Source organism: Mesocricetus auratus, unplaced genomic scaffold (genome assembly GCF_017639785.1).
Source record: "Mesocricetus auratus isolate SY011 unplaced genomic scaffold, BCM_Maur_2.0 Super-Scaffold_100004, whole genome shotgun sequence".
Classification (NCBI taxonomy): Eukaryota; Metazoa; Chordata; class Mammalia; order Rodentia; family Cricetidae; genus Mesocricetus; species Mesocricetus auratus.
In genome coordinates, this window is record NW_024429189.1 from 621,148 (window position 1) to 643,175 (window position 22,028).

The window sequence follows — 22,028 nt, forward strand, 5'->3', positions numbered from 1 at the left end:
GACAGGCCAGGACAGACAGAGCTACCTTCCACCCAAGCCTAGTACACAAATTGCAGGGCAGGAGGGTTCCAACCATGTGACACTGTGCTCAGGATGTGGCCAAGCTGTGTTAGGGGACCAGCTCTTTGTGATGGGGGTGAGGACACGAAAAGATGCTCCCAGAGGTGACAACTGCATTCTTAAGGTGGGAGGCAGGGAATCTATCACCTTCCAGAAATCCCAAAGGCTGTGACTGCCACTTCTGAATCACGCCCAGTGGGGTGTGTGCGTTCAGCAGCAAGGGAATGAACGCAAGGTGAATGGTGTTTGCTGTGACACAGATTCCAGTGGGGCCTCTCAGGGTCCCTGGGCCAGGCCCCACACCACACAGGCCTTGGTCTCCCATCTGCCACACACCCGGGCCAGCAAGGATACCTGGAGAAACTTGTCCTGAGGACCTTGCAGGGAAACTGTCCCTGTCCTCTCCATGCCTCCACAATGAAGGCAGCTTCTACTACCCAAGGAGCAGAATCACAGAGATCAGTAGCTACATGGATGAACGGTGGGGCGGAACAGGCTGCCGTCAGCCGCCACAGCTGGGAGGGGTGCAGAGAGGCCTCCCGGGGAGAAACTGCTCCTTCTTGTCATCTCTTCAAAGGCCCCCCTCTGCCTGGGCTCACCCCTACCTCCCCACAGCTCCCTGAAGAAGAGGGTCCCCTCCCCCTTCCCTTCCTTCGGGGCTTGCAGTTTCCTGGGTCCCTCACAGCAAGGAAACAATATATATGAGCCCCCAAATGCTGGAACAAGAATGAGAAACAAGCTAGGCCCAAACCACCTCCGCTACCACGCACGCGCGCGCACACACACACACACACACACACACACACACACACACACTCGCAAAGCTGTGTGGCCCAGGCGAGTGTCTCCACCTCTCTGAACCCATGTCTTCACTGTAAGATAAGGGTACTCCTAGGACTCAGGATTCTCTGCAGGGTGCTAAGTGTTGGCACAGCACCTGCCCACAGAAGACCGGGGGACAAGAACGAACCCGGCTCCTCACCACAGGGGCGTGGGATGCTTCAGCGGGCCCTGCCGAGGCACTTGAGATTCCCTTCCGGTCTCCACCAGCTACATTGTTACTGTACTGCCAGGATGTTTAGCAATTATAAAATAACCAAACAAGAGAACTTGGACAAGAGAAGATACAAGGGGAGGAAGAACCCACAACCCACAGTCCTGCCACCGACCACCCACCCGGATGGCTCCCTTCCCTGCCTGCTTTGTAGCCTGGATCTGAGCATCTGCGAAACTGTTATTTCCACCCAGCACGGTGTCCTGGTCACCTTCTGGGACACTGCGAGCTTTGGTACCCGTGGTATTCCTCAGCCAGCCCCTACTGTGCCTCTGACCTCCCACAAGGCTGAGGCAAGCTCTGTGGACAGTGGGACCTAAGACCAGAGCCTGGGACACAGGAAGGCTGCAGGCTGAAGGTGACCCCGCCCCTTGAGCCTTGGGACCTTTTTCGGCTGCAAAAGAAAAGACACTGTCAGGGCTACCTGGGGCTGGGGACTGGGTGATGGGTTCCCCGCTGGCCCAGGTACCACCCCCCAACCCAGGTCTCGAGTTCCAGTCCTGATTCCTCTAGTTCTGTCTGCATGGCAGGGCCAGCATCACAGGGGGCCCCTGAACAGCGGCTGTCAGACATCAGTGCAAAACAAGGTGATTCTGTGTGGTGCTGGAGACGGGGAACCTCTCCTCTGAGACCTGACCAACAGCTGAGTGTGGGGTGGCGGGACTAGAAGAGACAGCAGCAGAGATGATGGCTCCAAGGGGGCACAGGTTGGGCCTGGGTGAGGGCAGGTGCCTGAGGAGCCGCAGCAAGGGGTGGGATGGGGTCTGAGGCAGACCCAAGGGCCAGGGCAAGGAGCTGAGCCTTGAGCAAGCTTCGAGAGACCAGACCATCTGGCTCCACCTCCAGGTCTTCTGGCACTGGCTGAGGGATAGGGGCAAGGAGCATGAGAGTCACTGGGGACAGTGACCACATGGGAAAGCCCCCCTGGGTTTGGGCCAGTTGTTCAGAACAGGGAAAGCTGTGAAAGGGTCTGGGGCATTGGGGTCACGGAACAGGAGGGACTGTAGGTCCCTGATCTAACTTCTAACCCAGCAGACTTGTGGACGAAGTCCCAAGATTTAAAAAAAAAAAAGAGTTTTCAGTCATCAAGAAATAAGTGGACTCATAGCTGGGCGTTGGTGGCGCACGCCTTTAATCCCAGCACTCGGGAGGCAGAGACAGGCAGATCTTTGTGAGTTCGAGACCAGCCTGGTCTACAAGAGCTAGTTCCAGGACAGCCTCCAAAGCCACAGAGAAACCCTGTCTCGAAAAACCAAAAAAAATAAATAAATAAGTGGGCTCATTTTGTGTGATAACAATTCTTTTTGTCTTTTTTTTGTAAAGATTTATTTATTATGTATACAGTGTTCTGTCTGCATGTACATCTGCCCACCAGTAGAGGGCACCAGATCTCATTATGGATGGCTATGAGCCATCATGTGGCTGCTACGAATTGAATTCAGAACCTCTAGAGGTTCAGCCAGTGCTCTTAACCTCTGAGCCATCTCTCCAGCCCTGTGTGTGGTAACAATTCTATAACAGTCCACAACACTGGAGACTGGTCAGATGCCACTATCTGTGACCCATTACTGATGTCTGTCTACAGAGTGGTAGGGTGCTTCCTGCAGGGACAAGCCTGAGTCAACCAGTCAGGAAGCTCTGGGGAATGGGGCACTGGAGAAACTCCCAGCTTCAGGCTGGGGTGGGGCTCCGCAGTGATAGACCTAGCAGGGGGAACTCAGAACTGCATACCCTTTACCCAAGGTGGTGAGGGGTTTAGCAGAAGCCTGTTTGCAGTGTCCAAGTGAGCTCCCAGCAGGAGGCAGGGAGATAGGGAGATGTACAGACAGAAACGCTAGGAAGACAGAATGGAGACGGGCTCAGAACATGGACCACTGAGGCAGGAAGACCTGGAAACTCCTGGAATATTCCTGTAGGACGTGGGTAAGTAGTGACTAACCAGAGATTGGTCATTCCCCCCCCACTCCCAGCCCCCCCCAAACTCTGCACAGTGTCAGCTTCTCCCCACACCTCCAACTCCCTTGCCAGAATCCAGCCAGCTCATGATGCTGGCTCTGCCCACCTAGCCAGATCTTCAGTGAGAGCCAGCAGAGCCAGGAAGGCTGGCCCTTTCTGTAGCATGGAATCTGGTGTGCAAGTTTGGGAAGCAGTCCTAGAGATCTGGGTTCTGCTCCCCTCAAACACAAAGGTCTCCAAGCTCACTTCCTCCCTTCCCTCCCCTCCCAGGGTTCAGAGTGAGAGCCTCTCCTGTCTGCATCCATATTACACTGTGACAGACACTGCCTGCTGCTCTCTTCCCCCTAGGCCCAGGGCAGGCAGCACTAGCTCAATGCAGATTTCATTAATTCCTCACTGCTGAACTTTCTACCTGCTCCATGACATGTCACTTTAGAATTTTTCTTAACACAGTGTTTCAGATAGCTGCTACAGACTGACAAGAGCCACCCTTCATATAGTAGTCTCTCTCTCTCTCTCTCTCTCTCTCTCTCTCTGTCTCTCAGGGTTTCTCTGTGTAGCGCTGGCTGTCCTGGAACTCACTCTATAGACCAGGCTGGCCTAAAACCCAGAGATCTGCCCGAGTCTGTCTCCCGAGTGCTGACATTAAAGGTGTGCACCACCACTGCCTGTTCATCTAGTATTTTCTAAAGGATGCCAACTGAGCCCCAGAGCAGAGAAGAGTGTTCTCGAGGCCCAGAGTGATTCCGTGACGAAGCCAGCACCGGATCTCAGCCTCCTGACTTGTGTCTCACGTGTGGTGAGCAGGGTCTTCGTCATTTTACCTTTACTCTATGTGATGGGTGCTTGCCCGCTTGTATGTCCGTGTTACCACGTGTGCGCCTAGTGCCCAGAAGAGCATGTTGGAACTGGAGTTACAGACAACGGTGAGCTGAGATGTGGGTGCTGGGAATCTGACCCAGGTCCCCCTGGCAGAGCAGTCAGTGCTCTAACCACTGAGCCATCTCTCCATCCTCTGAGTCTTAATGGGTACCACAAAGTGGGGCTGGGGAGATGGCACTGTCGGCAAGGTACCTGCCAGGCAGGCATGAGAATCCGAGTCTGGGTCCCCAGCACCCATGGAAAACGCTCAATGTGGTGGCATGCACTTATAACCCCAGTACTGGGGACATTGAGGAAGCAGAGATAAGGGCTCTCTGGAGCAATCTGGACAGTCAGCCTAGTCAGATTGGAGAGCCCCAGGCAGCAGTGAGGGACCCTGTCTCAAAAACAAATTGGCCAGGTGGTGGTGGTAGTATGCGCCTTTAATCTCGGAACCTGGGAGGCAGAGGCGGGTGGATCTCTGTGAGTTCCAAGCCAGCCAGGGCTACGTAGTGAGGTCCTACCCCACACAAGCAAACCAGGGAGAGGGCTAGAGAGACGGCTCCGTGGTCAAGAGCACTGACCGCTTTTGTAGAGGAGAAAGCTTGGCTCCCAGCACCCATGTGGCAGCTCCCAGGCACCCGTAACTACAGTCTGAGGGGACCCAACCCTTATCCTGACCTCCGCAGGTCCTGCATGCATACGGTACACATGCAAACATGCAAACAAAACACTCAAGGAAAATAAAAACCAATAAATCATTACAAAGGGCAGAAAGAACCCACAAAACAACAAACCCAAGGGCGGAGTCACTGCTCTCCCCCAGCCTGTTCAGGGGACACTGCACAGCCCCACATGACTGAACTGGGCGTGGATGTCTGCCTCCGGGACCCCTCCCTGTCCCACAGACCGCTCGCTTCGGACCCCATAAGCAGCCCACGCCCACCCCAGCACACAGTAGCTCCCACTACTCACCACTGCTGGACTTCCTTCTCGGTGACTGCAAGAGAAAAGAAGATTAAACTAAACGTGAGAAGGGGAGTCCCAGGACACAGGCATTTTCTGGGGCAGGGGCTCCCTCCCATCTCTTCACCACAGGCTGCCTTCCCCACACGACTGCCAGCCCTCACTGAATAAGAAAATGCACCCCTAGTGAACAGTGGGTGAGCAATCTGCAGGTGCTCACCAGCCCAGGAGAAGGCGGAACGCCCAACCTTCCCCAGGGCCACCTCTCAAACACCTTCAGACAGCTGGGTCCTCTCCCGGCTCAGGAAGGCTGCTTAAGATACATTCTTTCAGCCAGGTGTGTGACGTGTGCCTTTAATCCCAGAACTTGAAAGGCAGAGGCAAGCAGTTGAAAGCCAGCCAGAAAGGATGTCCACATCCTTTTTCACTCAGTCCTAGGACAGGACGGCCAGAGTGGACGTTGCTTCCAGGCCTGGGATGGGGCAAGGAGCTGCCCAGAGCCCAGCAGCCCCACCTCCTCGCTGCCCTGCAGCCCTCTCAGTGGACAGTCCAGGTCCTTACTCTCAAGATATGACTGGACTGGAAGCGGAAATGAGCCACATAAGCGGCTGAAGTTCAGCCAAGCCCAAGTCTTCACTGAACCCACAGAATGAATGAAACCAGCTTTTTGATTTCCTGCAAAGTATTGAATCGGCTTGAGCTGAAACCAAAGCAAGCTTTCCGACCTCTCACCAAATGAAACCATCAAACCACCTTCAAAGCGAGGCGTGGTGGCGTACTCTTTCAGTGGGGAGCAGAGGCAGGAGGATCTCTGCGAGTTTGAGGTCGGCCTGGTCTACAGAGCGAGACCCTGTCTCAAACAATCAAAACCCTTCAAGGCCACAAGCTCCCTGTCTGGGTGACCACAAGGGGAGATTATTGGGCTCCCTGTGCCTCAGTTTCTCCGTGTAAAGCAGGTAGAGAAACAGTACCTGCCTGGGAACTGTCCTAACGGACGCAGACAACCCTGGCTCCCGATCACAGCACTCAGGTGAGCTCAGTATAGTGATGATAAATGATCGGAGAATGGCGGTCTACAAGTCCGTGTCAGGCCGCAGGAGAGAATGGAGCTGGGATATCTTCCCAGGAGGTAAAGGTCGCAGGCTCAGGGAGACCCCTCTACAGGAAGTGCTCCAAACAAACGTAAACATAGCATCAACTAGCACCCCCCCATCTGTGCTGTGACTCAGCCCCAACCCCCAGCGGTCCCCAGGTGGGCATGGCAAGCTGCAAGAGGCTGAAAAGCAGCAGGTAGTGCTTTAGACCTGAGGTCTTGGCTGGGGACCCAGGGTCGGAAGCCTGGACGGGCTGGAGGCCGTCATGCCTCCTCACCTGAACCCTTCCCTCGTGGATCCTGGGGGCCACTAACCCAGAGCAGTGAGCTAACAGAGACTGGCTGTGCAGCAACATTTACAGGAGCAGATTCTGGCAGACAATACAATGTAGGAGGTGAGGCATGGGGATGCAGAGGGAGGAGACTGAGGAACAGTCCAGCTGTTGTCCTACTTTGGTATCTCTTGCTGTGACAAGATACTGGGCAAAAGCAATCTGGCTGGGGAGGAAAGGGTTCATCTCATCTTAGAGCTTACAGTCCATCGAAGAGGGCAGTCAGGGCAGGAGCTCCAGGCAGGAACCTGGAGGCAGGAACCTGGAGGCAGGAACTGAAGCAGAGGCCACCAACACTGCTAACTGGCTTCCTCCCCAAGGTTTGTTCAGCCTGTTCCCTTATACCGCCCAGGACCCTCTGCCCAGGAAGGGTGCTACCCACCATGGACTGACATTCCACATCAGCCACCAATCAAGAAAATGGCCAAAGTTTTGCCTGCAGGCCAACCTGGCGGAGGTATTTCCTTAGCTGAGGTTCCCTCTTCCCAGATGACTCTAGCATATGTCAAGTTGACAAAAACAAACAAAAAACCCAACCAGCCCACCAGGCTAGGCTGTGCTGAACTGCCCGGGACCTGCCACCCCAACATCTCAGGGTGTAGCTGATGCAGACGGAGGGACCTCGGGGCTCTGGGGTCAGACCTGAACACCCGAGCTCCAGGCCAGACACCAGGCTTATGAGCTGGGTGCGGCTCAGAAGACAGCTTCCCTCTCTAAGCCCTGATTTCCTCATCTATACTCAGACTTGCTGTCCTTCACAAGAATCACAGGCAGGTGGGGCAGGTCTACCTGTCAGGTCTGGGATAGACACTACCTGAGGTCACTGTCCCAAGAGATGGGTGGTGCCTACAGGGCTCAGAATGGAATGCTACTTCCAACCCCTGAGGCAGCCACTGAGCTATATGACTTCATGTGCAAGGAGTGGCACCTGGACCATGCAGGGCCTTTGGTGACCTCAGCTAGGTCTCATGAGGCCAGAGATGCACACCTGGGGGACCCTGATGTCTCGACTTCCTGCCTACAATCTTCCAAAGCCTGCCCAGGACTGCCACCTGGCAGAGGACCTTCCCTGCCCTCCCTAACCCATTACAGCCCCAGAAACTGCAGGTGGTTTGCTAAGGTATGGTCTGCTGTTCTTCACCAGAATGGTCCCTAACGCAGGACACTGAGTGACCGGCAGGCAGCCAAGCCTCTGGGATGTGGAATGAGGTTGAGGAGAGAAGCCTTACCTAGTTTTAAGCAACTACTTTAGCTTTGTGACACTTGAAACTTCCAAGTGTCCCCTGCCTCTGAGATTCCTAGAGCCTCAGAGGACCCTGAGGGTGGCAGTCAGGGAAGCTCTCGGGGCCTGGCCACCCAGCCCAATCCTGCCAACTAGAGTGCTTGGAGGTGTGCACAGTCTACACTGGGGAAATTAGCAACAGAGGGAGACACTCTAGGCACGGGCAAAGGGGTCCCTGTAGTTTCAGCTGCTCCTGTGTATGTTCCGCTTTGAGGAGCTGCCCTATCACTTGCCCCAAGATCCACTGACTCTCCAAGCTTTTTAAAGATTTATTTTTACTTAAGTGTATGTGGGGGAGGGCAGTCAGAAGAGGGTCTCTGAACCAGGAGTTACAGGCTGTGGTGAGCTACCATGTGGGTGCTGCGGATTGAACCTCGGGACCTCTGCAAGGGGCCAGTGCTCTTAACCACTGGTCCACTGTCCGACCATGGATCCCTGTTTCACTGCCTCTGTTTCTGCTCACTTTTCTAGCTCTCCCCTGCTCTAAGCTATATTGTCCACAAAACTCCCTGAGCCGTGTGCTTGTGGCTTAGTTCCCCAAACGCAACAAAAGGTAACAACTAAGTGATAGGGGTGTCCTTCTGTAAATGTTCCTCTTATTGGTTGATGAATAAAACACTGCTTGGCCAATAGAGACCGGGAAGATAGGATGTACCAGGTGTTCTCTTCTAGTGAGATAAGACCATATAGAAATACATAGATTAGTAGTTATGGGTTAATAATTAAGACAGAGCTAGACTATAAGAAGCCCTAGTCTAGTTTTATAATTAATATCGTGTCGTGTGTTTATTTGGGGCTGAAAGCAGACAGCAAGAGCAGGCAGGACAGGAAAACTCCAGTAACAACTCTGCTCAAGGTCATGTAGCGAGATGACAAGGGTTGGGGTGCTGAGAGATAGATCAGCCATTAAGAGCACTCACTGCTCTTACAAAGGACTTAGCTTTGGTTCCCAGTGCCCAGACAGTGGCTCACAATTGCCTATGTGTCATTCCACAGGATCTGATACCTTTTTCGAACCTCAAGAGCTCCTACAATACACATGGTGCACAGCCACACACACACACACACACACACACACACTCTCTCCAAAAGATGACATTTGGTACCCTGGATTGAGCATAATTAAGGACATGTTACCCATGGCACTTGCCTGTCAAATGACCCTGAGTCTAATCAAGAAGCCATAACTGGACTAATCCGGAAAGTGGGATGATACTAGACCATCAATCCTGCACCTTCAAATCAGAGCCACTAAAGCCCAAAGAAGCCAGAGGAAGATTCTTGGGAAAGAGGCTGAACTCAGGCATAACTCACCCACACTGGGCTGGGGTGGAGCTGGGGGTCAGGAGGGCAGAAGCCGATGGCCCAGGGCCTCTTCAGGGTCCACGGGTAGCGAGTGACTGAAGACACTGCTGTCCTGGGAGCTGTGCCCAAGTGCTTAGAGGTAAAGGCTGGGATGCTGCTGAATAGGAGGGAAGCAAGGTCCCTTGGGGGAAGCCGGCTGCGGTGGGGCAGGGACAGGGAAGGGCCTGAAGGCAATGACTCTTTGCCCACAGTCTGTGTGCCCCCACAATGTATGGAGGGCCAGGGGGCAGCCTGGGTCCTATGTGCCTAGGATCAGATCACTATGGGCACTTGGAAAGAGCAACTTCCCTCTGCTTCAGCCTTGGGACTGAGGGGAGCTTCCCAGGGTGCAGCTCCCAACTCCTCCCATCCTTCTTACCATCCTTCTCACAAAGCCCCCAACCAACCGTGAAATCAGCAGGGCCTCCTGCCTCTGGATTCCCTCCACATCCAGGCTCAGGGCTTAGCACTCAGTGTTCAGGGCTCAGGGCTCAGGCTCAGGCTCAGGCTCAGGGCTCAGGGCTCAGGGCTCAGGCTCAGGGCTCAGGGCTCAGGGCTCAGTGTTCAGGGCTCAGGCTCAGGGCTCAGGCTCAGGGCTTAGCACTCAGGGCTCAGGGCTCAGGGCTCAGGCTCAGGCTCAGGCTCAGGGCTCAGGGCTCAGGGCTCAGTGTTCAGGGCTCAGGCTCAGGGCTCAGGCTCAGGGCTCAGGCTCAGGGCTCAGGGCTCAGGGCTCAGGGCTCAGGCTCAGGGCTCAGGGCTCAGGGCTCAGAGCTGAGGAGTACCAGTGACCTTACACAGGCAGCCCCCAGCCAACACCCCAAATCAATGAGTTCCCTGAGTGTCCTATTGTCTCACCCTTGGTCACCAAATGACCCATGTCCATCTTCCACAGCTGTCGTTGTTTGAATGAAATGGCCCCACTGGTTCATAGAGAGTGGCACTTTTAAGAGGTATTGCCTTGCCGGGCGTTGGTGGCGCACACCTTTAATCCCAGCACTCGGGAGGCAGAGGCAGGTGGATCTCTGTGAGTTCAAGACCAGCCTGGTCTACAAGAGCTAGTTCCAGGACAGCCTCCAAAGCCACAGAGAAACCCTGTCTCGAAAAACCAAAAAAAAAAAAAAAAAAAAAAAAAAAAAAAAAAGAGGTATGGCCTTGCTGGAGTGGGTGTGGCCATTTTGGAGGAAATGTATCACTAGGATTGGGCTTTGAGGTTTCAAGTGTTCAAGCCAGGCCCAGTGTCTCTCTCTTCCTGCTGCCTGTGAATCTGGATGCAGGACTCTCAGCTCCTTCTCCAGCACCTGCACGCCGCCATGTTCCCTGCCATGAAGGAAATGGACTGAATCTCCTGAAACTGTAAGCCAGCCCCCATTAAATACCTTCTTTTATAAGAATTACCATTTACCATGGTCACGGTGTCTCTTTACAACAATACAACACTAAGACAGATGTTGGTACCAGGGACTGGGGTACTGTTGTGATGGACCACACCATGTTTTTGCCTGGAAGAATACGGAACACCTTGGGACTGTGGACTAGGAACATGCCTGGGCGCTTTAAGCGGAGCTCATTGGGCCACGTTAGTAGGACCATGGAAGACAGTGGTGCTGAGGTGGGGGCCTGGCTCAAAAGGTTTCAGAGGAGAAAAATACCAATATGTGGCCTAGAGACTGTTCTTGTGATGTTATCCTACAGAATGTGGCCGCTTCCTGCCCTTCTGCAAAAATGAGGCTAAACTGGAGAGCTGTGGATTAACAGCTTTGGCAGAGGAGATTCCCAGACGGCCTAGTGTTGACCGTGTTGCTTGGTCTTACGCAGACCTATAGTGAAAAGGGTCAGGGTGAGCAAATGGAAAACACAAAATGTAAAGCTTAAGGAGAAAAGAGGCACCAGGAAGTGAAGACAAATTAAAGCCTGATGCTAAGCGGCATACAGGAAGAGGCGCCCTCAGAGCAAGACCCCACCCGCTAAGTTTCCAACTTGTGAGAAGGAATGGTAGTGCACACCTTGAATCCCAGCACTCAGAAGGCTGAGTGGGCAGCCTTGTCTACAGAGGGAGTTTCAGGACAGCCAAGCTTAGGCTATGAGGGTAACCATCGAAAATAGAAAGCTGGTGAAGATGTAATTGAACAGGAGGGGGGGCATGTTCCAGCCCCAGAAAGCAGCAGAACTTGGCAGCTTCAGCCACGTGGTTCTGGCTTTAGAGTCAGGGATTGAAGAAAGGGGTCATGGATTTTCCGTCCACAGCTAAGGAAAAAGCTGCTGAGGCCAGGCGTGTGTCGGGGATGTCCCTGCATGGAGGCCCAGGAGGCCATTGTGTGAAGCCGTGAAGGGAAGCCGGGATTGCCTTGGAGACCCTGAGATGTTAGAGATGCCACAGCCATGAGATACCTGCCCAGGAGAGCTGCTCACAGAGAGTGGAACCAGCCCAAGAGAGAGAAGCGTGTTGCAGTCAGCGTTGAGATCTGAAGGGCGTTTTGACATTAAACATGGAGATGCAGGGTTTGGAGTTTTCCCAGCTGGTTTTCAGTCTTGCTTTGGTCCAGTGTTTCCTCACTATGCCCCTTTCCTCTCTTTTGGAATGGTAATGTATATACTGTGCCATGGTATGTTGGAAGCATGTGATCTGCTTTTTGTGATTTCACAGAGATTGCCATGAGTCTCAGAAGAGACTTTTGGACTTTTCTTTGGTTGGTTTTTGTTTTGTTTTTTCAAGACAAGGTTTCTCTGTGTACAGCTCTGGCTGTCCTAGAATTAGCTCTGTACACCAGGCTGGCCTTGAACTCACAGAGATCCACCTGTCTCTGCCTCCTAAGTGCTGGGATTAAAGGTGTGCGCCACCACCGCCCAGCTTGATTTGTGACTTTTTTTGTTTTATTTTTTGTTTTTTGAGACAGGGTTTCTCTGTGGCTTTGGAGGCTGCCCTGCAACTAGCTTTTGTAGACCAGGCTGGTCTCGAACTCACAGAGATCCGCCTGCCTCTGCTTCCCGAGTGCTGGGATTAAAGGCTTGCACCACCATGCCCAGCGATTTGGGGCTTTTAAACAGTGTTGCAACTATAATAGACTATGGATGAGAACTTTCTAAGTTGGACTGAACGCACTTTTGCATTATAATATGGCTACAAGCACACGGGGGGGGGCAGGGAGAGGAATGTGGTGTTTGAATGAAATGTTCCCCACAGGCTCATAGGGAGGGGCACTATTAGGAGGTGTGGCCTTGTTGGAGGAAGTGTGTCACTGGGGATGGGCTTTGGGGTTTCAAATGCTCAAGCCAGAACCAGTGTCCCTCTCTCTTCCTGCTGCCTGCCAATCCAGATGCAGAACTCTTGGCTCCTTCTCCAGCACATGTCCGCCTGCAGCCACCATGCTTCTCACCACGGCAATAATGGACTAGACCTCTGAACTGTAAGCCAGCCCCAACTCAATAAATGCTTTCCTTTCTAAGAGCTGCCATGGTCACGGTGTCTCCTCACAGCAACAGAAACACTAAGACAACAGCCCCGTCAGCAAGCCCCTGACCCTTCCCTTCCACCTGGACTCTGTCCCGCAGTAACACCCCAGCACATGGCCAGTCGGATGTCTAGCCAAGTCAGGTCGGGGTGGGAAGGACAAGGATCCGTGAGGGCAGAACCTGGGGTCAGATAGGCTGAGGCTCGCTACCCTCACAGTGCTAAGGTCACACCACACACCTACATCTCTGAGCCTCACTCTGCCCATCTGTCAAACAGGACCCGCAGCGCCACCCCGCAAGTGAGATACAGGCAAAAGTAATTAACAAATTGGATATGTGCCTAGTACCCAAAGGACCCAATAGTAAGTTCTCTTCCCAGCGGGACACAGCTCCCCGGAGGTTTTGTCTTCAGAGCCAGCCCAGCTGGCTTGAACTTCCTAGTGTGTTTTATGTAAGTGCACCTGGTTTGGGATGACTCTCTTTTCCCCAGCACATTCCTGTGGCCGGGTCAGGAAGCACTACCACCAGCTGTGGGGCATCTTGAAGGGGGCAGCACCTTTTGGTCAAGACCCTGTTGGGGCCACTTGTAGGTTGGGTTACTTCTGAACAAGTTGCTTGGCCTCTCTGGACCTGGAGCCCTCACCTCTAAATCAGCATATAAACTCCCAGCAGGATCCCGAGAAAGGGTTCCTTAGAACCCTGCAGGTGTGGGGGGGGGGTACAAAGCCATGAGGAAGGAGGGTGCTGGGCACCTGCTGAGAGCCAGAGGGAAATATCCAGGCCCCCCACCCCCTCCCAGCTACCGCCGCCGCAAACACCAGCCTTTATCCCCTCAGGCGCGCTGACACCCTCCGATGCCCGTCTAAGGAGAGCCTCCCAAGAGTACCCAGAGCCTCCTCCCATCCCCAGCAGCTCCCGAAGCTCCTTCAGGCTCCTCCTCTTCTCCACGCAGCTCTTGTCTGCCAGGAGTGAACACAAGAGCCGGTCCCAGGAGCCCAGGATAAACGTTGAGTCTGATTTTCATTTCCCTAAAGCAAAATACCTCTCTCCTGATTGAAGTTCAGCTCAAACACGGTGGGAACAGAACGCCGGAGCTGGCAGTCCCACGAGGGGAGGGGCCTGCTGCAGCCGGAGGGGTGGGAGGCAGCCGCCGGCTTCCTGTGACCAATCCAGACCCCACTTCAGTCTCCAGACACAAGGAAGGACTGCCCCCTGGGCCACCCGCCCCGCCCAACGTATTAGCAAGGGGGCGGGGCTTGGGAGAATCACACACAGAGAGAAAATGGGCACTTTGGGGCCTGGCCTTCCACCCCCAATCCCTCCCATCCTGATGCCTGCGATCACCAAATAGTCTCCCTCCAGAAGGGCAGCGGGCCTTCCTGTGCTCAAGTGCTGGAGCATTTTCCAAATACCCTCACAAGCTCTCTGGGTCAGTCTGGGCCCCACACACATCTCCACCCCACCCCACCCCCGCCCCATCCGGGCTCAGTCCCTCACCACCACCACCGGCCCCTCTCCTATTGACTGCCCCTGCTGCTGTAAACACGCCTGCCATGGTCATCATGGTCTTCTGATCTTCACCTGGGACCAGGAATAAAGTTCAAAGATCTCTACAGCCTGCCCCCTCCTGCAACCCCGCAACCCTCCTCCAGGTGTGTCTATTCTGGCTAGTATTTTTATCAACTTGACATAAACTAGGGTCACCAACTGAGACAATGCCACCATCAGAGCCGTAGGCGAGTCCGTGGGGCGTTTTCTTGATTAATGATTGAGGTGAGAGGGCCCGGCCCACTGTGGGTGGGGTCATCCCTGGGCACATTGTCCTGGGTGGTGTAAGGACGCCGGCTGCATGAGGAGCAAGTCAGTAAGCAGCTCCCTTCCTGGCTTCGGCTTCAGCTCCTGCCTCCAGGTTCTTGCCTTGCTGGGGTTCTTACCCTGTAGACGGATGGCTGTAAGATAAAATAAGCTCTTTTCTCCCCACAGCGACAGAAAGCAAACAGGGTTAGTGGTAACGGGGACATGTCTGACCTACTCTGCTACACCAGCTAAGTCTGCTCCCCTTCCACTCTACAGATAGTGCCCCTGTTCCCTCAAGGAGAATCTCCTAGAACTCCACCCTCTCTGGGCCTCATTTTCCCAGTCTGAAAGTGAGGAGGCAACTCGGGCAAGAGAGGGTTAAACTCCATGTGCCTCCTCCCTCTGGGGCTAGTGAACAACCACTTGGCTCTCCAGCCCCTGGTCCTTCACTGGGTGACAGGGAGGTCCTGGCAGTCCACCCTGGCTTCTAGCTCAGTGCATAATCTTAGCCCTGGTACTCCTCTCCAGCCCCAGGGAAAGGCTCCAGATGGATCCTTGCCACACGATGCCAGCCCTGGCAAGTCAGCAGGGTTCGGTAAGAGCATTCCCCAGTGAAGGGGATGACAGGACAACAGCTTCATGTCCTGAAAGGAGCAGAAGGGGACCCAAAGGTGGGCATAACTGGCGTGTGGGGACCTTGCCTTGCTCTAAGCTTTAGCACTGGGAATCACTGGCTCCAAGCAGACAGACATAACATGACAGCCCTTGCAGAGGGCCTGGCCCCAAGCCAGAACACTACTGAGATGACTGCCCCACGCCTCTGCCAGGGGAGAGAAGCGGAGTGCCTGCCCTACCCATTGCTCTTCCCCCAAAGAGGCCAGAGACTGACCAGGCCTAGACAGATGCTGACCCCGCCCAGAATCCCTGGTCCCTCAATCAACATGACACAGAGAGCAGGGCTCCTGGATAAGCCCTGGTCGGGCCCCTCCTGGAGTGGGGCGGCGACAGGCCAGCCTCCGGCTGGCAGGCGCTATTTCTACCCCTGTTAGTCGTGCCAGCCCATCTGGGCGGCTCAGGGCTGGGCACACCACAAATCAGCAGGAAAGACACACAGGCCCTGCCTGCCTCCCCCACACTGCACCCTGTGCAGCAGCTCCCCCTCCCCCTCTCTGCCCACAGAGATGCTATGGCAACTGGCAGAGACGGCTCTTTGGGTTGCCCGCACACTAAGCCCTTCACCCAGGCTGCATCTGTGCCCCACGTGGGCTGGGGTCACAGGCTGTGGCTGTGCTCTGTTGTGGCAAAGGTATCTCACTCATAAGCAAGAGTCTCATTCTGTGCTTACGTTCAGAAGGCTAATCAGACTCAAACACTCCCGGCCCGGCCTCTGCCCATGGCACCCCGCTGCCCATCTCTTCCCCTCACATCCCTGCAGCCTGGTGTCCATGTGTGGAGACTAGGACAGCACACCAAAGCCTTGTTTCAAGGATGCTGAGAATAAGGTCTCTCAGCCTCTAAGGCCCCTTAAGGCTGGACTGAGCCTGCTTTGTCCCCTGGCTTCTAAGACAGACAGACAGACAGACACACACACACACACACACACACACACACGCACGCACGCACGCACGCGCACACACACCCACACCCCGCGCGCACGCGCGCCAGATCTCACAGCGATGGAACCCACTCTCTCCCACCAACAGCCTTGGTGCAGATAGAGGCACAGCAGCCTGGTCATTCTAAGCCCCCAGGCGCCACCTCTCTGAGCCTTGCTTCCTTTTGGCACAGGGCTGCTGACAGAGACGACAGGTGAATGCAGGTGGCAAACAGCCCAGCACGGGACACAGGGACAGTGCTGTTATTACACCGGTGACAAGTGGAGGTGTCAGAACAGAACACTGGGGCTCTCACTGCCTTCTGGGTGGGAGGAGGTGCGGCTGTCAGAGCCACGCCATGGTGTCAGCACACACCCAAGTGGACAGCTTCCGGCTGCTGCAAGGAGAGGAGCCAGGCCCTAGACGGAACTCAGATGTGAAGCTGTTCAGAACCATTCAAGTCTCAAGTTCAATCCCATTTCCCTCCTAGTCCCTCAGGTCTCCTGAGTCCCAGGTGTTTCCCTTGGCTGAGCTCAGGGGCTGCATTGGGTTCTGTGGAGGAAGAGCTCGCTGCCAGCCACTCTGTAAGAAAACTCCGAGGCTCCAAAGAGGCAATAGCCAAAATCATACAGCCAGCGGCAGGGCAAAGTGAATCAGAGGCCCAGCAACCATGTCCTGCGCTGAGGTTCAAAGGCCTCAGCCCGGAGCTCACACCCAAGGAGAGTCTTGTGAGCCCCCCGTGGTGAAAGCGCCTGCTGTGTGGTAACAGGAGGGTGCGGCTTGGGGCGTGCTGTCCAGCAGGGCACATGGGCACCTGCCATCACCTCAGCCCTTCTTGCATTTAGATTCATTGGCTTCAACCCCAGGCCGAGCCTCAGTTCCCTCATCGGAATAAGTGTACTCAGAAGGAGACGGCTTCACCCCTGGAGGAGGGGGCTGATGGTACCCTGGAGTTGGGAGACTCCAAGCAGCCATCAAAAGCAAGGTCTGAGGGACAGGTAGTGGCTGAGACAGTGCCTATTGAGGGACCCACATAAAAATCTGAGTGTGACAGAGAGCGCTTGCTAACCCTACACCGGGAGGTGGAGACAGGAAGATACCTGAAGCTCATTGGCCAGGCAATCTAGCCAATCAGTGAGCTCCAGGTTCATTGAGAGACCTGGTCTCAAAAAGTGCTGTGGACAGAGGCTGAGAAAGACACCTGATTACTGGCCACGGCATGTGCGCGCGCACGCGCAAACACACACACACACACACACACACACACACACGAGGCAAGTTTTGGTTCGAAGTTTGTATTCTGGCTCAAACATTTCTATAAACATTACTATCTGCCCTATCATTTGTGGGTTTTATTTTTTTTTCGGAAACAAAATTATAAACTATAGTGATTTTAATTTCTATGTCAACCAAAGGTTCCCCCCCAAATTGTAGCAGTCAAACTACAGAAAGCTGCACTTTGCTGTGTGGATTCCAGCAGTGGCGTAAGGTAGGAAGAAGCAGCTAAGAGGCACTCCCAGCGTACCAAGCTAGTACTCATCTAATTACATACCTGAACCACGCTGTAGGGCAGATGAGGAAACCGAGTCGCCCAAAGGTGAAGCTCACTACCCAAATTCATCTGCAGCAGGGGTGGGACCAGAACCAGGGTCTGCGTACCTCCAGAACGCATGGGGCAAAGGAAGTGTTTGAGACATCCCCCAACTGCATGCTGAGAGTTGGTTCCTTTACATGTGATCTGACTCTTACATGGCTTTAGGATCCCTTGCCAAAAGTTCCATAGATCTAGAGGTTCTTCTGAATTGGGACTAATTTGCATATTTATAATGAGACATGCCCTGGGGAGAGTACCCAAATCAAAACCCAACACCCACCCTCTACATTCAACCCAAGGGTGATTTTGTACAGGATTTTTAGGGCAACTGAGTTTTTGCTGCAACTGTCCCGTGAGGTCAGGTGTGGAATTTTCCACAGCAGTCTCTTGTGCTCAAAGGTGATGATTTTCAGAACAGGAATGCCCAGCCTGCCCCAGCTCATAGGGTACCAAATCCCTGGCCCAGACTGACTCTCCAGAACCAGGTCTTGCTAGTGCTAGATAGCAGAGACCACAGCTTCTACTGGTCCATCTGCTGCACTGACTAAGCCAAGTTCAGGTCCAGTCTTAACTAAGTCCAACTGCATGACAGTGGACACATCAACTCATTTCTGAGTCTCGGCTTTTCTTTCTGGAAACGGGGAGCTAAAACCTACCATAGTTTTTAACTATGAGTAAAAGATGGACGGAAATGCTGATGACCACGGCCTCGGGGAAGGAGTGTGAAAAGCGGTCCTGCTACGGCTGAATGTCCAGTCCTGTCCTTCCGACTGCTGCAAACTCCAGCAAGCAGGACATGTGGCTGAACAGCGGTGGCCGGTGTTACTGAGTACTTGGTGTACATGGTCCTGGAGAAGGTGTTCAGTAGCCAGAGATGCTACTGCAATTCCCCAGCCTTCTTTCTCTCTCTTTGGGACACACACATGCCCGTGTACACACACATGAGCAACACAAAAGTGGCCCCAGGAACTGGCCCCTGCTCCAAGCCTTCTCTGCTACCAGGCTGGGAACCTTGCAGGAGATAGGATCCTCTAGGGTGTGAATACCACCTTCTTCTTCACCCCTCAGGGAGATGCTGCTGTAGGTGTTTCCTGCAAACTCTTGGCCCCCCCCCGGGGGGGGGGGAGCACTTCTCCAGGATTCATACAGCCCAGTTCCACAATGCTTCCCAGACTGCCTCTGCTGTTGCTCATGCCAAGAGGCACCGCAAGGCAGTATTCGATTCTTAGAAGAATCTTCCACTAAACTTAGTCATACCTCGTGTTGTACCTTGTGACTTCGGGCAACTGAACCTGTTTCCTCATCTGCAAAATGGGAGTCGTGATGCCTTCCTGACAGGATGATCTTAAGACACATGGGGGTTTTCAGTTCTTCACCTATCAAACAATTGTAGCAGGTCAAACCCTGAGCTGGGCTTTGGAGGTACAGCAGTGACCCCTACGGGCTCCCATCCTCCAAGCCCCTGACATAACCAGGACAGACCTTACGTGCAGCCACAGAGCCGTCTAGTCACCCATGTGATGAGTGTCAGAATGAAAGTGAGGATATAGCTCACTGGGTGGAGTTTACCCAGCATGCACAGAGCCATGAGTTCAGTCCCAACCCCTAATTAGCCTGCACCACAATGGGTGCACGCCTGTGATCCCAGCCCTTGGGTCAAGTTCTATAGCAAGTGGGAGGCCAGCCTGGGCTACATGGGACTCTGTCTGAGGTGGAGGTGGGGCAAGCAGAGCAGGATTTCACCCTGGCCTGGAGGGTGGAGGGCAAGGCTGTATGGAGGCTTACTCAGGAGCGGAAAGCAGTCCTCTGACAGGCAGAGGTCTGTAGAGGCAGCTGCCCACCCAGCGCAGACCTCGCAGAGCACAGGAGGTACCTCAGGTGGCCTCATGCTGCCGGAACAAAGCCTTGGCCACAGGAGGCTGCTGCCATCCAGGCGGAGAGAACACAAGTGTCCAGAAGCATTAGCAACTGCCACTGTTGTTGATTACGATGTCACACAAGCCACAGGAGAAGCTGCAGCACCGCAGGACCTACCAGCAGGACCTGGGCACCCCTCACCCCACTGCAGGAAGCTCTCGGGTCAGGCCGCCTCCCTCCTGTCTGTCCCACAACCCTCCTTTTCACTTCAATTCATGCCCTCCGTATACCCTCCCTCCGTCCGGGTCCTGGGATGGGGACTCACGGGGTTAGTCACCATCCACAACCCGGACATGCCTGATCCGTCAGGGTTGCTAATGTCACAACCCATGGAGCAAAGAAATCCAGAACAGGATTGGGGGAACCCCCCAAAAGAAGTGTGCAAAGCCCTCACCCAGGGGATAACTAGTCAAACTGGCAGGTGAGGGAAGCAGCTCCGCCTTCAGTCAGCTCCTCCCACTCCTCCCCTCCTGCCCCGGACCCAGTGACCCAGCTCCAGAAACCCATCTGCAGCCCCTGAGCTCCAGCTCCAGCAGAGACCCGAGAAAGTTCTGGGGCATGAATTCCAAGGAATCTGGCCGGGAGGGTTGGAACTCACACAGCTCCAAGCAAAAAATGTGCACAAGTGCGGCTTCTGGGGCTGGCCCTTTAAGAGCCAGGATAGGGGCGTGGCCTTCACCTGCCCTCCAAAGAGAAGGCACCCCAGTGACTCACCGTTTCGCTTGTGGTGCGGAGGAACCCGAGGACTCCTAGCAGGCTGGGCAGGAGGTTGCCTGCTGTCAGCCACCAGTCAAAGTGAGGGTACAGAGGTACAGGTAGAAGCACGTAGCACCAGAAGCCAGGCTGTGTGTGACCTTGACCACAGCACAAGCTGGTACCTTCTGCAGCTACCTCACAACCTGTTTCCCAAGCTGCTGTTCTTGGGGTGGGGGGCGGGGTGGGGCTGGGGAGGGGTAGCCACAGCTCAACAAGCTCAGCAGGCCCTCCTGGAGCAGGGGTCACTGTCCCTCCCTCTGCGGACGCTAACCTGAAGCTCAGGAGGCTGCAGATGCTTGTGGAGCGCTGGCCTAATGCACAAGGTCCCGGATTATGTCCCCAGCACTTCACCGACCAGGTGTGGTAGCACCACTATTGAAGGTGCAGGCGTTAGGAACAGAGGTTCAAGGTCAACCCTAGCTACTCAGGGAGTGTGAAACCGGCCTGGGCTACGTGAGATGCTGCCAAGAAAGGAAGGAAGGAGCTGGGCGTTGGTGGTGCACACCTTTAATCCCAGCACTCGGGAGGCAGAGGCAGGCGGATCTCTGTGAGTTCGAGGCCAGCCTGGACTACCAAGCGAGTTCCAGGACAGCCTCCAAAGCAATACAGAGAAACCCTGTCTCAAAAAACAAAACAAAACAAAAACCAGGAGGGAAAGAAGGGTTTAGAAGATGGCTCAATTAGTAAAATGTTTGCCCCCATCACTCACATAAAAGTGTGGTGGGTGCGCCTATAATTTTAATACTGGGGAGAAGACTCAAGGACCTTGGGGTTCACTGGCAAATTGGTGAGCTCCAGGCTCAGTGAGACCTGTCTTAACAAATAAGGCAGAGAACAATTTAAAAAACCCCAGCCAGCGCCCATGGCTTACACACACACACACACACACACACACACACACACACACACACACACACACACACCCCTACCCCTGGAAAGCTCAGAAGCGGACAGCTTGACCTGCCTCTGTCCCTGCAGCTGTCCAGCGTGGGGTGCTTGGTGGGCACAGCAGGGAACTCCACCCACCAGCACCCACTTCTCCCAAACCACTTCCAGGCCACAGGTCCTCAGGGTAGCCCTGTCCTGATGCTTTCATACCAGAAGCTGCTGCTGGGAAAACCTCTGGCCGGGATCTCCTTCTACCCTTCCTCCCACTCCTCCGTCTGTCGGGGCTACCCACATCAGCAAAGAAATACACAGGAAGACACGAGCTGAACCGAGACAGACCCTCCCAGGGGCGCTTAGCCCAGGTATGTTCCCATTAGACCAACGGCTCGTCTTGACATTTAAACTGGCCAGAGGACCAACTGTCAATCTTGTATCAGCACCACAGGGTAAACCGAGGCAGATAGTCTCCAACCACTTGTTCTTGACCAGGAAATGAGAAGCAAAGAACAGCCCCAGGGACCCCCCCAGTCAGCTGAACCTCCCTCTGGGCCCAGGGTCCCCTGCCTTCCTCCCAAAGCTGCAGGGCATCCTTCCCAGAATGCCCTAGGGCACTGTCAGAGCCACCTTCAGCTCCTCCAATGTAGAGAAGCAGTCATCCCAGCCGGAGTCCCTAAAACAGGAACCTCTATATTCTTATGGCTGCTGCTAGTTTTAATTGAGATCGTGTTCCCCTTGAGCCCAGCAAGGGCCCCATGACAAGCAGTGAGAAGACAAAAGCAATCCAGCCTGGTTGGCTGTGTAGGCTACGGAGCCCCGGAGGGTTCCGGGACTGTGGCAAGAGGCCCAGTGCCCAGCAGCACAGGCTTTGAGCAGGCCCAGCTCCCTGTTTGCACAGTGCACACCATGTATTTTTGAACAGAAGGAGAGCATTCGCCTCCCCCCACAGTGCCAAAAATAGCCCCATCTCCCTGCTCTGGAGGGGAGCTTTGGTGCCTACCAAGAGCCAGGTGCGGGGAGGGTGGGAAGGAATGAGCAGTTAGCTGTCTCCGCCAAAACTCACAGGGGACTGTGGTCTCCACTAGG

At 54.5% G+C, this 22,028-nt stretch overlaps 1 protein-coding gene across 2 annotated transcripts in view; it reads right to left on the reverse strand.

Moving 5' to 3' along the window:
• Positions 1-22,028, reverse strand: part of Ncs1 (neuronal calcium sensor 1) — a 55,068-nt gene that overhangs the window by 22,131 nt on the left and 10,909 nt on the right. For both annotated transcript variants that reach the window (XM_040745008.1, XM_040745009.1), the window contains exon 2: positions 4,907-4,931. In XM_040745008.1, the coding sequence (XP_040600942.1) occupies positions 4,907-4,931 (25 nt within the window). The remainder of the gene's footprint in view (positions 1-4,906; positions 4,932-22,028) is intronic.